The sequence below is a fragment of the Lithobates pipiens genome, unplaced genomic scaffold (assembly GCF_037356315.1).
Source record: "Lithobates pipiens isolate NorthernLeopardFrog02 unplaced genomic scaffold, aLitPip1_a1.2 Scaffold_22, whole genome shotgun sequence".
NCBI classification, from domain to species: domain Eukaryota; kingdom Metazoa; phylum Chordata; class Amphibia; order Anura; family Ranidae; genus Lithobates; species Lithobates pipiens.
The window spans coordinates 302,520,574-302,534,633 of NW_027507784.1; the positions used below are offsets into that span (position 1 = coordinate 302,520,574).

General features: G+C 41.3%; 1 protein-coding gene across 2 annotated transcripts in view; it reads left to right on the forward strand.

Moving 5' to 3' along the window:
* CREBBP (CREB binding lysine acetyltransferase) overlaps window positions 1-14,060 on the forward strand; it is a 112,024-nt gene that overhangs the window by 83,141 nt on the left and 14,823 nt on the right. The window contains exons 4-15 of one of the 2 annotated variants that reach the window (XM_077449266.1): window positions 3,478-3,727; window positions 4,218-4,331; window positions 5,144-5,368; window positions 5,525-5,621; window positions 8,958-9,104; window positions 9,214-9,331; window positions 10,654-10,846; window positions 10,933-10,986; window positions 12,268-12,395; window positions 12,710-12,892; window positions 13,267-13,719; window positions 13,808-13,972. In XM_077449266.1, the coding sequence (XP_077305392.1) occupies window positions 3,478-3,727; window positions 4,218-4,331; window positions 5,144-5,368; window positions 5,525-5,621; window positions 8,958-9,104; window positions 9,214-9,331; window positions 10,654-10,846; window positions 10,933-10,986; window positions 12,268-12,395; window positions 12,710-12,892; window positions 13,267-13,719; window positions 13,808-13,972 (2,127 nt within the window). The remainder of the gene's footprint in view (window positions 1-3,477; window positions 3,728-4,217; window positions 4,332-5,143; window positions 5,369-5,524; window positions 5,622-8,957; window positions 9,105-9,213; window positions 9,332-10,653; window positions 10,847-10,932; window positions 10,987-12,267; window positions 12,396-12,709; window positions 12,893-13,266; window positions 13,720-13,807; window positions 13,973-14,060) is intronic. The other variant, XM_077449267.1, reaches the window with a different exon arrangement.

Below are 14,060 nucleotides of genomic sequence, written 5' to 3' on the forward strand. Positions count from 1 at the left end.
GGCCTATATAAGGGGAATACTGATATCTATGCAATCTAAAAAGAAAAGAATGAGAGCCGAAAAAATCAATAAATTAATGAGTGAGATACATTGTTTAGAACAAGACCATAAAAAAAAAGTCTGCCCCAAAATGACCTGGTATTTAAAAAGTTATTAACGGTAAGGATGGAGCTGAAGGACCTTCTGGACCAAGAAGCGGCGATGACGTTTAAAGGGTTGGCCAAGGAACAATATTTATGGGGAGATAAATCAAGTAAGTTTTTAGCCAGAATGTTAAAAAAGAAAAAAAGGAAAAATTTCATTGGGGAAATTAAGAATAAAAATGGAAAAGTGCTCTATACTACCAAAGATATAGCAGAAACTTTTAGACTATACTTTGAGCGGATATTTACAGACAGTAAGAAAAAGGTCAAAAACGGAGATAAAGAGCAGAAGATCAGGGAATTTTTGGAGAAAAATACTTTGACTAAAATCACCCCCACGGAAAGGGACATACTTGAAAGGCCAGTTTCGGAGGATGAAATAGTCGGAGCATTATTAAAATCAGCACCAGGAAAATCCCCGGGACCAGACGGTTTCACAACATTATATTATAAAACGTTTAGAGAGGCCCTTGTTCCCCAATTGTGTCGGTATATGAATGGCCTAGGAGAAGAATATAGAATAAGTAATGAAGATTTAAGGGCTACAATTACTCTAATACGGAAGGAGGGCAAAGATCCCACACAGTGTACCAGCTACAGGCCGATTTCGCTGTTAAACGCGGATACAAAACTATATGCTAAAATATTAGCAGAGCGAATGAAGGGTTTAATGACATCACTGGTCCACCCAGACCAGACGGGCTTCATAGGGGGACGAGAGGGAAAGGATAACGGAATAAAGACACTCCTCCTGCTTCAAAAGATGCGACAGGGTGGAACCCCCAGTCTGCTCCTGTCGTTGGACGCACAGAAAGCCTTCGACAGAGTAGACTGGGGGTTTATGTTTAAGACATTAGAGAAGATGGGGCTAGGACCTAAGATGTTACAGAAGATAAAGGTACTGTACGAACATCCAAAGACATGTATAAAAGTTAATGGGTATGTGTCGGAGCCTTTCGAAATGGAGAGGGGTACAAGGCAGGGCTGTCCGCTTTCGCCCCTCCTGTTTGTGCTCTCCTTGGAGCCACTCCTGGCAGCAATAAGAGGGGATCCGGGGATAGAAGGGGTGAAAGTGGAAAAAGTGGAATATAAATACTCCGCTTTTGCGGACGATATCTTAATTTACTTGAACAACCCCAAGACATCTATGCCTAAATTATTTGAGCTTCTCGACCAATACGGGGAGGTCTCAAATTTTAAAATAAATAGGTCAAAATCGGAGATAATGAATATTAATATTAACAAGCGAGAGGCACAAAAGGTACAATAAAGTTGGAAACTCCCGTGGAAGAGTGAGCTTAAATATTTAGGGATAAAATTAGCAAAAACAGAGAGGAAAATGTACCGTTGTAATTATATCCCGTTACTAGATGAGATACAGGCAGAATGTAAAAGGTGTAGCTATAGGGCATTATCATGGCTGGGAAGAATAAATTCATTAAAGATGATAATATTTCCTAAGATCTTATACAGGTTTCAGATGCTCCCTATTCCTCTGTCCAATGTTTACTTGTCAAAATTAAAATCTATCCTAATGAAATTTGTTTGGAAAAATAAAAAAGCCAGGGTGGCCCTAGCTACACTCCGACAACCAAAGAACAGGGGTGGAGTAGCAGTGCCAGATGCGCAGACTTATTATGAAGCTGTTGTGGTGTCTAGAGTGAGTGAATGGAGCATAAGGGATAACACAGAGAAAAGATGGGTGAGACTGGAACACGATTTATGTAGAACAAAATTAGATAAGCAAATTTGGAATCCTCCTTTAGAGAGAAGTGTATTTTTGGAAGGGAATAATATTACACGAAACACATTGCGGATTTGGGATAAGATATATAGGCAATTTAACGGAAAATACAATTCACCACTTATAGCATTAAAGAATAATAATTTTTTCTTACCAGGATGTCAGGAAATAGGAGGGAATTGGGTTAAAGAGGAGGTAAAATTAAAAGATGTAATGAAAGGGGAGGGACTAGCACCATATCATGAGTTGGCACAAAAAAAAAGAGATGATGATAATTAATGAGTGGAGGTACGCTCAGCTTTCGAGTTTTATCAAAAAACTCCCTGTACGGGTTAGAACAGCGGAAGATCTGACCCCGTTGGAACAACTCTGTACATTAAAGACAGCAAAAAAAGTTGTTTCGAGATGGTACAGAATGCTGTTAGAGGGAGTAGAGCTGGGGGTACCTGCGTACATCAAAAAATGGGAGAGGGAATTAGGATCACAACCAGAAAACACAATAGTAAGGAAAATATTTAAATTAGTGCATGGCTCGGCGGTAGACGCCAGAACGGCGGAAATGAGCGCTAAATGTTTGATGAGATGGTATTATACCCCAGAGAGGAAAAGCAAGTTTCAGCAGGATGGCGCCAGGGAATGTTGGAGAGGATGTAGAGAGGTGGGCACGATGGCACATTTGTGGTGGAGTTGTCCAAAAATAAAATCCTATTGGAACCAAATTATAGCCCACATTAAAGAGATTACAGGCAAAGAGGTGAAGGCTGACCCCTGGGTAGTGTTATTCCATGGGACAAGAATCGGGCTCAGACAATATAAGGAATCAGTGATCCCCCACCTGCTGAATGCAGGTAAAAAATTAATACCGAAGAAATGGCAAGAGAAGGAAGTTCTGTTAATGTGGGAATGGGTGGATTCGGTAGAAAAGACCTATAAAATGGAGTGTCTGAGAAGTAGCCGGGAAGAGCAGAGTATTACTCCAATTATAGGGAAATGGAAGTGCTGGGTAGATTTCAGGAAGAAATGGCTCATCTCAGAGGGGTTGAGGAAGCCCTAAATAGGCACAGTCAAGATACTACAAGGTACAATTTAGATAGAAATTAAAGTACTTATGGAAAAAATAGAAAAAGGTGGTCCACAGATAGGCAGGAGGGGGGGGGGGGGGTTAGGGGAAAGGGGAGGAAGAAGATGGGAGTGTGGGACAGAGAGGGATTAGAAGATTAATATGAAAAATAGTAAGCCTGGTATCAACACTCCCAAAAAAAAAAAAAAAAAACACTTACCACTATGATGTGATTGTTGGAAGGGACACTGAGCTGAAAGCTGAGGTGGTCCCATAGCAATTAAATAGATTTACACTGAGTGGTATAAAAAAAAAAGAAAAAAAAAAAAAAAAAAGAACCCTTAAAGGGTCAGGAGGCAGTTCGCAGGAAGGGATTAACAGAACTATTTCTTTGACATCTTTGCTTTCATGTATATCCTTGTCTCACAATTGTTTTCTTGCACTTTACGTTTTTTTGTGTTTAATTTTTGAATCTAGCTTTTGTCCTGTACAATCATGAATATGTGTTTATTTTTTTTTCTCTATTGTAGTCTCCTTTACAGGCACAAGTTCAGCAAGTTGGCATAGGTACAACTCCCTCCATGGGAACTGGCCCCACTGCCGACCCAGAAAAACGCAAACTCATCCAACAGCAGCTGGTGCTGTTGCTCCACGCACACAAGTGTCAGCGGCGAGAACAGTCAAATGGTGAAATGCAGAATTGTGCACTTCCTCACTGCCGTACCATGAAAAATGTACTTAATCACATGACGCACTGCCAGGCTGGGAAGGCCTGTCAAGGTAAGTTGTTTCTACCTCTAAACCTCCTTGAAGTAACTGCTTTCTCCTTTCACCACTTGGAAAGTCCCATGCTTCCACCTTCCTTGGCTTTTCTGCTTTATGGCAGCGAGGTTTTAGGTTAATTTTCCATCCCATGTGTTTTTGTTTTTCTTCTTCTTACAAGTGTCTGGTGTGTAAATTTCTTATTGCTTAAGAATTCTACATGAACTTGATCACCATACATAATGTCCACTGTATCTAAAACCGGTTTCATGTCGGCTGAGCCTTTAAAGCAAATGTTTCAAAAACCCTAAAGCATGTTTTCATTAGAAAAAAAGTGTCACTTTGAGACCCATTCATATCTCTTTCAGCTTGCATTGCATTTAGTTGATATAAATCTCTAAGAGACTAGTATTATCAACTTGCTAAAAAAAAAAAAATAAGTAATCCCAGTAATGGTTTCATGTATTTTGCACAGACTTGGCAAATGTTTTTTATTTTTATCCTACAGTTGCCCATTGCGCTTCCTCAAGACAGATAATTTCTCACTGGAAAAACTGCACGCGGCATGACTGTCCTGTGTGCCTACCTTTAAAGAATGCCAGTGACAAGAGGAACCAGCAGCGTAAGTGTCTTTGATGGTATTATTTGTGGGCCTATTAGGATAGACACTAAATGGAAAAAAATGACCGTGATCAGAAAAAAACACACTCAAACCGGAATCTCAAATCCTGATAAGTAGTTGCAGTCGATGCTTGGGCTCCAGGTGTCTTCCAGTCGCCCATACAAAATGCAAATGAAGCAAGATGTTTTATTCTGTTGTAGCAAATAAACACTTTGATGCTTCGGGTTGCCGGCAGCCCAGTAAGGCATAACCGGTTTTTGTAAACTAAAATAGGCAATGTTCTTCAACACATTGGTCCTTTTGTTTTAGTTTACTGCCTATTTGTTCTGCATATGAATGTTGACCAGTATCTACCTCCAAGGCTGGAGTGTTGATGTAAACCTGCTCAGAATTGATAGAAAATGTATGTGAATCAATAGAGTTCTATTACAAGGTAAAAAAATCGGCCACAAAATATTTTTGGCTAATGGGTCATTTATTCTCTGGTTCTTCATCTGTTTTGATCGCTGTGAAACTAGAGTTTAGCACTGAGCAATCACCAGGAGTCAGATGGAGAAAAAAATATTACAGCTAGCATCTAACTTTGGGCTTATTTGAGCAATGGAAGCACTTGCTTCCTGACATCTTTTTAAGTTCCTTTGGTCTCCATATATGATTGTTACCACCTAAAACATGCTGTCGTTTTTCCACTTCTGCAAAGCATAAAAGAACATGTTCTGTTATAAAAGCTGTTTAATTCAGTAGCATAATTGGGGCATTTGTGTGTTTGCATCCATTTTAAATACGTGAACTTCTCATCTTTTCTTTCACAGCTCTCCTGGGATCCCCTTCCAGTGGGGTACAGAACACAATTGGGACAGTAGGTGGTACCCAGCAATCGGCTCCATCGTTAAGTAGTCCCAATCCCATTGATCCTAGTTCCATGCAGAGGGCATATGCTGCACTGGGGCTTCCTTACGGTAACCAGTCTCAGGGCCCTGGGCAGCAGCCTACACAGACCCAAGTTCATCAGCAGATCCGTGGCCTGGGTACATTGGGTGAGTAGTTGGGTTGTTTGTGGCTTGGCAGACACTGGATTTTACTGGCACTTTTGGAAACCCTTGTCACCTTTTATGAATGACTAAATGCGTGTTTGTTTTTTATAGCACCTTTTGTGTCTTATGGTGGGTAATATTTTTTTCTGATTATTATAGGTTCTCCAATGAATCACTCAGCTGGTGGAATGGCTGCTGACCAACAGACCAACCTGATCAGTGAACCCGCTCTTCCCACAGCCCTGGCAAACACAAAGTGAGTGAGGTGGTCTTAACATGTGGTTAGAATTTTGAGTGTATTTGTAAGGGACTGGACTGGGTGACTGAGATTTATACGCTGCAGACCTATCAAGCTTTTTCTTTCAAATTGTTGTAGGAAAAGCTCATCTAGGATTGTTTTTTTTAGTGTATTTGAACAATGTTTTTTCCTTTCTTTTTTTCCTTCCTGCTGGATCTAAGGCAAAAAATTGGCTTTAGTTGTACCTCAAGCATCAAGAACAGCCGACAGAACAGCTGATTGGACATTAAGTGCGCAAGCATACGAACTGCAGTTGTCCTGTCTATAAATTTTACATTTCTGGAAATGTTGAAGCCATGGGGGGGGGGGGGCATTTTTTTTCTAGGGAAATTTTTTTTTTTTTTTGGAGAAATTGAAAAATTCAGTGTGGAATAGTTTTAGAAATTGAACGTAACTTTGTTACACTGGGAATGTGAAATGCAGTGTATATAAAAGTGTTATGCTTGAAATTAAAGTTCAGCTTATTCAGTAAATAAACAACACTTTTTAAAATTGTATTTTTTATTACAAATGGAATAACAAAGACTGTATATGATGAGAACATTTCACCTATACATGAGAACAGGTACACAGCCTCCTTTCCCTCGTAATAATGTAAAGGCCTCCTGCCAGTATGTATTTTCAGTTGACAATGCTGATCCAGAAGCGTATATTGATCTTGCAAGAGCATGAACAATATTCAGATTTTCAGGTGTCCTTTTCTCTATAAATGAAGGTATTTTGTATTTTTGGGAGGCCGTGGTTTGTAACACTTACTCCTTGAAGATGCTGCTGGAGAAGAAACACTTTGTGATGATCCATAAGCAGCAGAAAGCGTGTTTCTGTAATGAGAACTCTGGACACAAAAGCCACTCGCACTTTAATTCTGGTCCTCATCATTTAATTGCATAAAGTATTTTTTAGTGTCTTTAGAGCACCTCTGGCATGCCAGGATGTGTTTTTTGTCTTCCTTGTAGCATTTGGAAAATAATATTTCTTCTCACAATATTTGCAAATTGCAGCTTTGCTCTCAACAGAAATTAAACTGTGAAAATGTTTCCAAACTCTAGATGTTGGTCTCACAATTTTCCTGAGAGGAGGAAACGAAAAAACTATTTACTGACCAGACTATAGGGAAACATGCTGTGATGGTGGAGAACATTTAATAGGAAAAATTTAAAGGTTAAAAAAGGATAAACGAATTTGTTGGACAGATTTACCCTCTTGCTTGTCAATTCGGGCATGAGAGAACAAGCTATCACCCAGCTGTAGAAGGTACAAGTTGGAGCTCACAAGCCAGCTATACTGGAGCCTTTCCCCTGCAGTGCCCCCTAGTGGCAGAAATGCATATATATCTTGTTTTGAGAACTGCATTACAGTGGATGTAAACACGGGGGGAAAAAAAATAAAAATTAAGGCTTGCACCTTGTACAGAATTTCATGTCATCTGTGTTCAGTCTCGCCACAAAGAATTAATCTAGCTCTGAGAAGACCGCTTATCTTGGTGAGATAAAAACTGACACACAGAAATTGGAGTCAGTTCTCCCCCTTGCTGTGAGTGACAGGTGATTTACATATCTCATGCATGAGCGAGGCATTCTGTGTACTTCAGAACCCCTCTTCCTTTCTTCTCCAGCTCTCCCAGGATTGGCTGCTCCCCACCCTAGTATGATTGGGCATGTTGAAGTCATGTGGTAACTCTTCTAGGTTTTGACGGGATGTTAGTGATCATAGCACAGGTTCAGTAGAAAATGCATATTGACAAGGGGAGTGTAGAGGTTGGTGGGGAGTCTACTGACATCACAATTCCACCCACTGAGTTCCATACAACAGACCCACCCACAGAATCTGCAGTTTTTCGGGTCTCATAACAGACAGGGGGAGACGTTTGACAGGTAAGGATACATGCAGGAGGCATGTGTATATCCTTTAAATAACCACTATGGCAGTATAGAAAGGATGAGAGTGGGTTTGCATCCACTTTAATACTCTGCAATAATTTAAGGCTACAAGTCTCAGAAATCTTTCATTAAAGGAGAAGTACAGCCAAAGCAGTCAGCAGCTCTCTGCTCATGCTTTGAAAACCACAGAAAAAAAACTGTTATTTGCCCCAAGTTCTCAGGTTTTTTTTTTTTTTTACAGGCCTTCCCATCTGTAGCCCTGCCTGGTAAAGGTCATGCCGATTCGACAAACAGGCAGCTTTGGTTTGGGGTTCTCCTAAACAGCTAATTGGTATTGTCTGTCCAAAAGAGGGTTACCACTTCTCGAACGATTAAAAGATTTTAAATTAAAGCATGATTACTGTGTACTATTAGTGCTGCATATTTTTTTTTTTTTTTTTTTTTTTTTACCCACCACTTTTGGGCTCATAAAAAAAAACCGAACTATATACAATGAAACTGGCAGCATGACCAGGAATATGAAATTTGTTAATCTTCCTGGCATATACAGTACAATCTGCATTCTCACTCATTGCGCATGTTATATTTTAAACTGACTACTAACTAGGGTTGTAACTAAACTAGTATCGGTATTGGTCCTGATAGCAAATATTTGCAGGAGTACTTGAACTCCTGCAAATGCTCCTGATGCCTAATCAGATACCTGGACATTCAGGAACAATCAGTGCGGTGGCAGGGAAGTTATAATCACCGATTTCTCCCTGTGTGTCTTTCGATAAAGCAGCTGAAAGCCGTGGAGAGGGGAGGAAGAGAAGCACACAGGAGATCGGTAATTATAACTTCCCCGACACCGCACCGATTTTGTTCCCGAGTGTCCCCTTTATCCTCCTACAGCTCCCCTTATGTTGTCATTTACCAGGGCCTTCCTTTCCTGAATGCACAGTGTCAGTGATTACTGACTGTCCATTTATAACTGAGCATCATAAACTGTGTTTACGATGCTTCAGTTTATGAATAGGAGACGCTGTCTCCTCTCCATTCATCTTTAGTGCAGCTGAGGCTGCTGAGCGGGGGACTGGGGAATCTATACCCTCAGTCCTTTTCTATGTGTCTAAGGGGATTAGTGCCACTGTCACATGACATTAAAAAAAAGTGTCGGTATCGGCGAGTAGTTGAAAAAAGCATCGGTACTTGTACTCTGTCATGAAGTGGTATCACTACAACCCTACTACTGACATACGTGTTTAGTGTGCCATATAAAAGAAATGTGCACTGTTAAAGGTTTAACAGAAAGGGTTACATTAGATATTTTTAGAGTTTCTTGTAATCTCAGCAACTCTTCTGTCCTAGTAAAGTTTTTTTTTTAATAATGTATAACTAATCCCTTTGAACTTTTTTTTTCCCCCCATTCCAGTTCTTTACTGAACGATGGCACTAATCCCAGTAGTGTTGGTAACTTGGGTACCATGCCTACTGCAGCACCACCTTCTACAACAGGGGTGAGAAAAGCCTGGCATGAACACGTGACTCAGGATCTTCGAAACCATCTTGTCCACAAACTGTAAGTTAATCACACAGGAGAGGGGATTTAGTGTTATGGTACAGTTGTAACATGTAAAATATACTGTTTCACAATGATGAATATTGTATACCATATCTTTTTACTACAGTGTGCAAGCAATCTTCCCCACTCCTGACCCAGCAGCCCTGAAAGATCGGCGCATGGAAAACCTGGTGGCTTACGCTAGGAAGGTTGAGGGTGACATGTATGAGTCTGCCAACAGCAGGGTATGTATTGTCCAGGGATGTTCTGGTGATCAGTGCAAAACCGTTTAGTTGAATCACAACAAACCTCAATGCCTTAATCATTGCATTTACATAAGCTGGACTTAGGCTAGAGGGGGATAAAACATGCACCACTGTTGTGGTTGTCACAAGGCCTACTATACCAACAAGATGACCCTTTTCTGTTAAATTTAGGTCATGTAAGGAGACCAAATGCACCAATTGGGAGGTTCTATTTAATGTGGCATCTAATATAGTATAACATTTTAGGTTTACTGGTCCATATGTTTCTCCAAGGTTGAATACTAAGTTCATGGGGTCAGCATGAGAGCAAGGGCAAGTGTCATTTTCAGAAGGACGTTGACCATGACAGCTCCCCCTCCGCCTTCAACCAAATCTAAACATTACTCTTGGTGGGTTTACTTTTGCATAGAAAAATAGATCATCTGGGCTCTACATGCACTGCTGCATTAGCAAGCTACAGCACACACAGCCAGAAGATACATGCATTTTTTTTTTATTTTTTTTTTTTGTCCATCTAGAGCAGGGGGCCAGTTCACTGTCCCACAGACTGTTAGGGGGGCGGATTATAGTTTACAAAAAAAAAAAAACTATCAACAAATTCCTATGCACATATGTTATTTTGAAGTGAAAAAACAAAACGGGAACAAATACAATATTTAAAATGAAGAACAAGTAAAGTTAAATCAACAAACTTACTAATATTTCAATAGGAACTATGAGCCTGCTTTTGGCTGAGATGGTCAATGTCACAGCCCAGTCACTGCAAGCCCCCACACCATCATTTCAAGCCCCCTAACACAGCCTTACTGTGCCAAACAATGTCTCACCAGCCAGTATGTGTGCATATTGGGTATCTCCTGTTGCTGTGTCATGGCTCACTGTGAAAAGTTTGGGCGTGCTGTGATAAGTCCCGCTCTCCTCCTAGACCAGCTTGTGTGATAGACAGAACACTGCCTCTATCACACGATCTGGTCTAGGAGGAAGGCAGGACTTTTACCACAGTGAGCTCTGTGACACAGCAGTATCCCGCTGTGTTACAACCGTACCTCCCCGAGGCCTGGCCTGTCAGGAGTCTGGCCCTGGGTGGGGTGGGCTGAATAAATGTCCTTGGCAGGCTGTCGTTTGAGGACCCCTGATCTAGATGTTGTCTGCCATTGTTGGGGCCCTAACCCTGCCCATTTCCTAAGAAGGAAAGAAAAGTAATTGAGAAATTGTATGCAGATTAGGTAGAAAGTGTGAGAACGTTTAGCTTAAACTTCAGCTTGTTTTTGTCTACTTCATTGTGTTTTCCTTTTATCCAGGATGAGTACTACCATTTACTGGCAGAGAAAATCTACAAAATCCAAAAGGAGCTGGAGGAGAAGCGAAGGTCTCGTCTACAGAAACAAGGGATTATGGGAAATCAGGCCTTACAGACACCTGGAACACAGGCGTCAGCTCTTCCACAGGCTGCGGCTGCTGCACTAGGCCAAGCACAGGCTGTTCGACCAGCCAGTAAGTAACACAGGGTTGAGATTAAATTACAGTAGAAGCAGAGTTCTGAAAGTTTTGTACTTACCCTCATCTCTTTCACCTTTCAGATGGCCCTCTGCCAATGTCTTCAGTGTCTATGAATAGAATGCCAATGGCTTCAGGTATTGCAAGTTTTTCTATATTTTTATTGGTTTGCCTTTAAAAAAAAAAAAAGGGGGGGGGGGGGGGTGTATTGCGTTTTCCACTGGTTGATGTGTGTGTGTTTATTTTTTTTTTTTTTTTATTTTTTTTTTTTTTCCTGTATGGTAAAATTAACTTGGTTTAGCTAGAGGGGTGGAAGTCACTTTATTGAATAACAAAATAATTAAAAATGGTGCACAAAACCTCTAAACCAATAAAATCAAACTATACAATGATATAAATAATATCAATGACTAAAATTGCCAATAAAGTAAGAAGATGAAGCCATATACAATATAAATAAAACCATTCTGTAATAGAAATGAAAGTTGGGGGTTTACTGGTCTGGGTGTAGATGCTGAAATAACTGCTTTTTGGTATGCTTGGGTGAGAGCAGCGTTGCTTCCCCCTTTTGTAATCCTCAGCTTCTGGTAGACTAGGATGATTGTGCAGAGGAGAGCTCTGATCTCTGCCTCTGAATTGTATTGTAACCGCCCTGTCTGCCCTCATGTTGTAAAGCGCTGCTCAAACTGCTTGCCCTATAGAAATACTGTATAATCATATTAAGAGAGCTTTATTTGGTGAAAGCATTTTCCTCTCGAGCAGAGTTTCTGTAAACTAAATGTAGATGAGATACAAATTTAGTCCAAAAACAAGTCTACGGTGTCTTCTGCCTACAGATATTCATGGGAGGGTTTTCCTAGAGGGGAGGCATGACACTTCTAATGTTGTTCTTCATGTAGTCTGGCCATTCACTCTTTGGCCCTCTGTATTTTAATGAAAAGTAAAGGAAATGAAGCTCAAATCCTTTATTTACTAGCTTTATGCTCTGTCAGATTTTTCTTCTTTCAGAATACCCATTAATGTGCTGTCTTGTAGGAGTGCCCTAATCAACTACCGTACTATTTCCATATATGAACTCAAAGTGGAACTTCACCCATAATGGCTCGATAAGAAAAAATGTTCTTTAGCAAGGAAAGTACATTCCACATTAGATGGCACTTTACGGGCCACTTTGGTGTCACTTGCACAAATGGTGTGTAGCATACAGACCTGTGTGTTGTGCATCAATGTTACCAGCAAACATTTTTACAATGATCTGACCCCAAATGAGCTTGACATTTGTGTATCTGCCATGTAAGACACAAACAATATTCTAATAACTGTCATCCAATCTCTAGGCAGCAGGCCAAAATATGGTCAATTTAGTCTACCCACTATTAAATTTTGTTCTGTTTTTTTTTTTTTTTTTTCAAATGCAGCAGGAATGAACCAGTTCAACAGCATGCCCTTGGGAAATGTACAGCTTCCTTCTGGCCCAATGGGACCTCGTGCAGCATCCCCACTTAACCACCCCACGCAGATGAACAACATGGGATCCGTGCCAGCTGTGAGTACCCCTGTCGGTGTTATACAATGTCTAGACAAGAGCCCAGTAGATTTTGGAACCAGGTAGCAATGTAAGGAAGCTGGTACTTTACTATTTTTTTTTTTATCTGGTACCTATGGAACTGCAGGTCCCTTGGACTTTTGCCTCCAATGTTAGACATTTTAGACCTTTATCTCAGGTTTCAGGTCAATCTTGGACACTTGCTAAGATTTGGAAAATTTTGTAAAAATAGCATTGTCAGCATGCTTGTACATACTATTTTATCCCGTGGAATCTATTTCTGAAAGTGCTGTTGGTTGTATGACTTTTTTTAGATGGCAGCGATGTCTCCTTCCCGCATGTCCCAGCCTCAGAGCATGATGGGAACACATGCCAGTAACTTAATGGGTCCCGCACAGACGCAGAATCAATTCTTGCCGCAAGGGCAGTTCCCTACCAATACTGGAGGACTTGGAGTGGCCCTTGGACAGACGGGTGCAGCGGCGGCAGTATCACAGGTAAGGAAATGTCTTGCTTGTGAAAAAGAGGACGAATAATTGGTGTTGGAATGGATAAATATTCAGCAGTGTGACATTGGTTTCTGGTTCAATTCTCAGCAGGCACTTGTTTTCATGGAATTAGCATGTTCTTTGTTAAAACAACCTACTGTTGGCTTAACTGCTTCTGAACAATTTAGCTTTAGAGAGTTTGGCTGGAAGACACATTTACGAGCTTCTCTGATGCAGGGATTTATGGTGTGTGTGCATGAAGTCCTAAATAATTTAATCAATATGTAAAAATGGGGAAAATGCAATGTGGTGGTATTTATTTTATATATACATATATATCTATGTATCTTTTTTTTTTTTTTTTTTTTTTTTTTTTTATGCAGCAGGGACAGGCACCCACCGCATCTTTGCCAATCAGCAACTCCATGAACTTGTTGGGTCCACAAACAAGTCAGCTTCCAAGGCCAGCTCTCTCCCAATCTCCTCTTCATCAGACTCCACCTCCAGTCAATGCTTCACCTACTGGCATGCCCCCTGTCCAGCACCCAACGCAACACCCAACACAACACCAAGCACCGAGTGGCATGACTCCTCCACAGCCAGCAGCACCTGCACAGCCTTCCACTCCGCTGCCCCCAGCTGGACAGACACCAGCGCCAACACCTGGCTCCGTCCCCAATGCCATGCAGGCACAGAGCACCCCAACTGTACAAGCAGCTGCTCAGTCTCAGCTCACTCCACAGCCTCCTACGCCTGTGACCAGTCAGTCTGTGCCGACACCACAACCAGCTCCGCTGCAACCATCATCCGTGCATGCAGTGGCCCCTGGCACTCCAGTAAGTTACTTTGTTTCTATAGAGGTGACGCTTAACTTCTGTAGACTGTTTGATGACTTTAATTTAAAATTTCCAACTTTTATTCTAGTTATCTCAGCCTGCCGCAAGTGTTGACAACCGGGTGCCCACACCTGCCTCAGTTGCCAGCACCGACAACCCATCAGCCCCTGATCACCCAATGTCGGAGGTCAAGCAAGAGGTCAAGATGGAGGAACCGGAGCCTTGCGAGCCTGTGGTAGAGCCAAAACCGGAGGTGACCACTGAGAACAGTACAGAGTGTGGCAAAGTGTGACTAAGGGCCCTTTAACACAGGCGGCTTGCAGCTGCCCAATATCTGATGT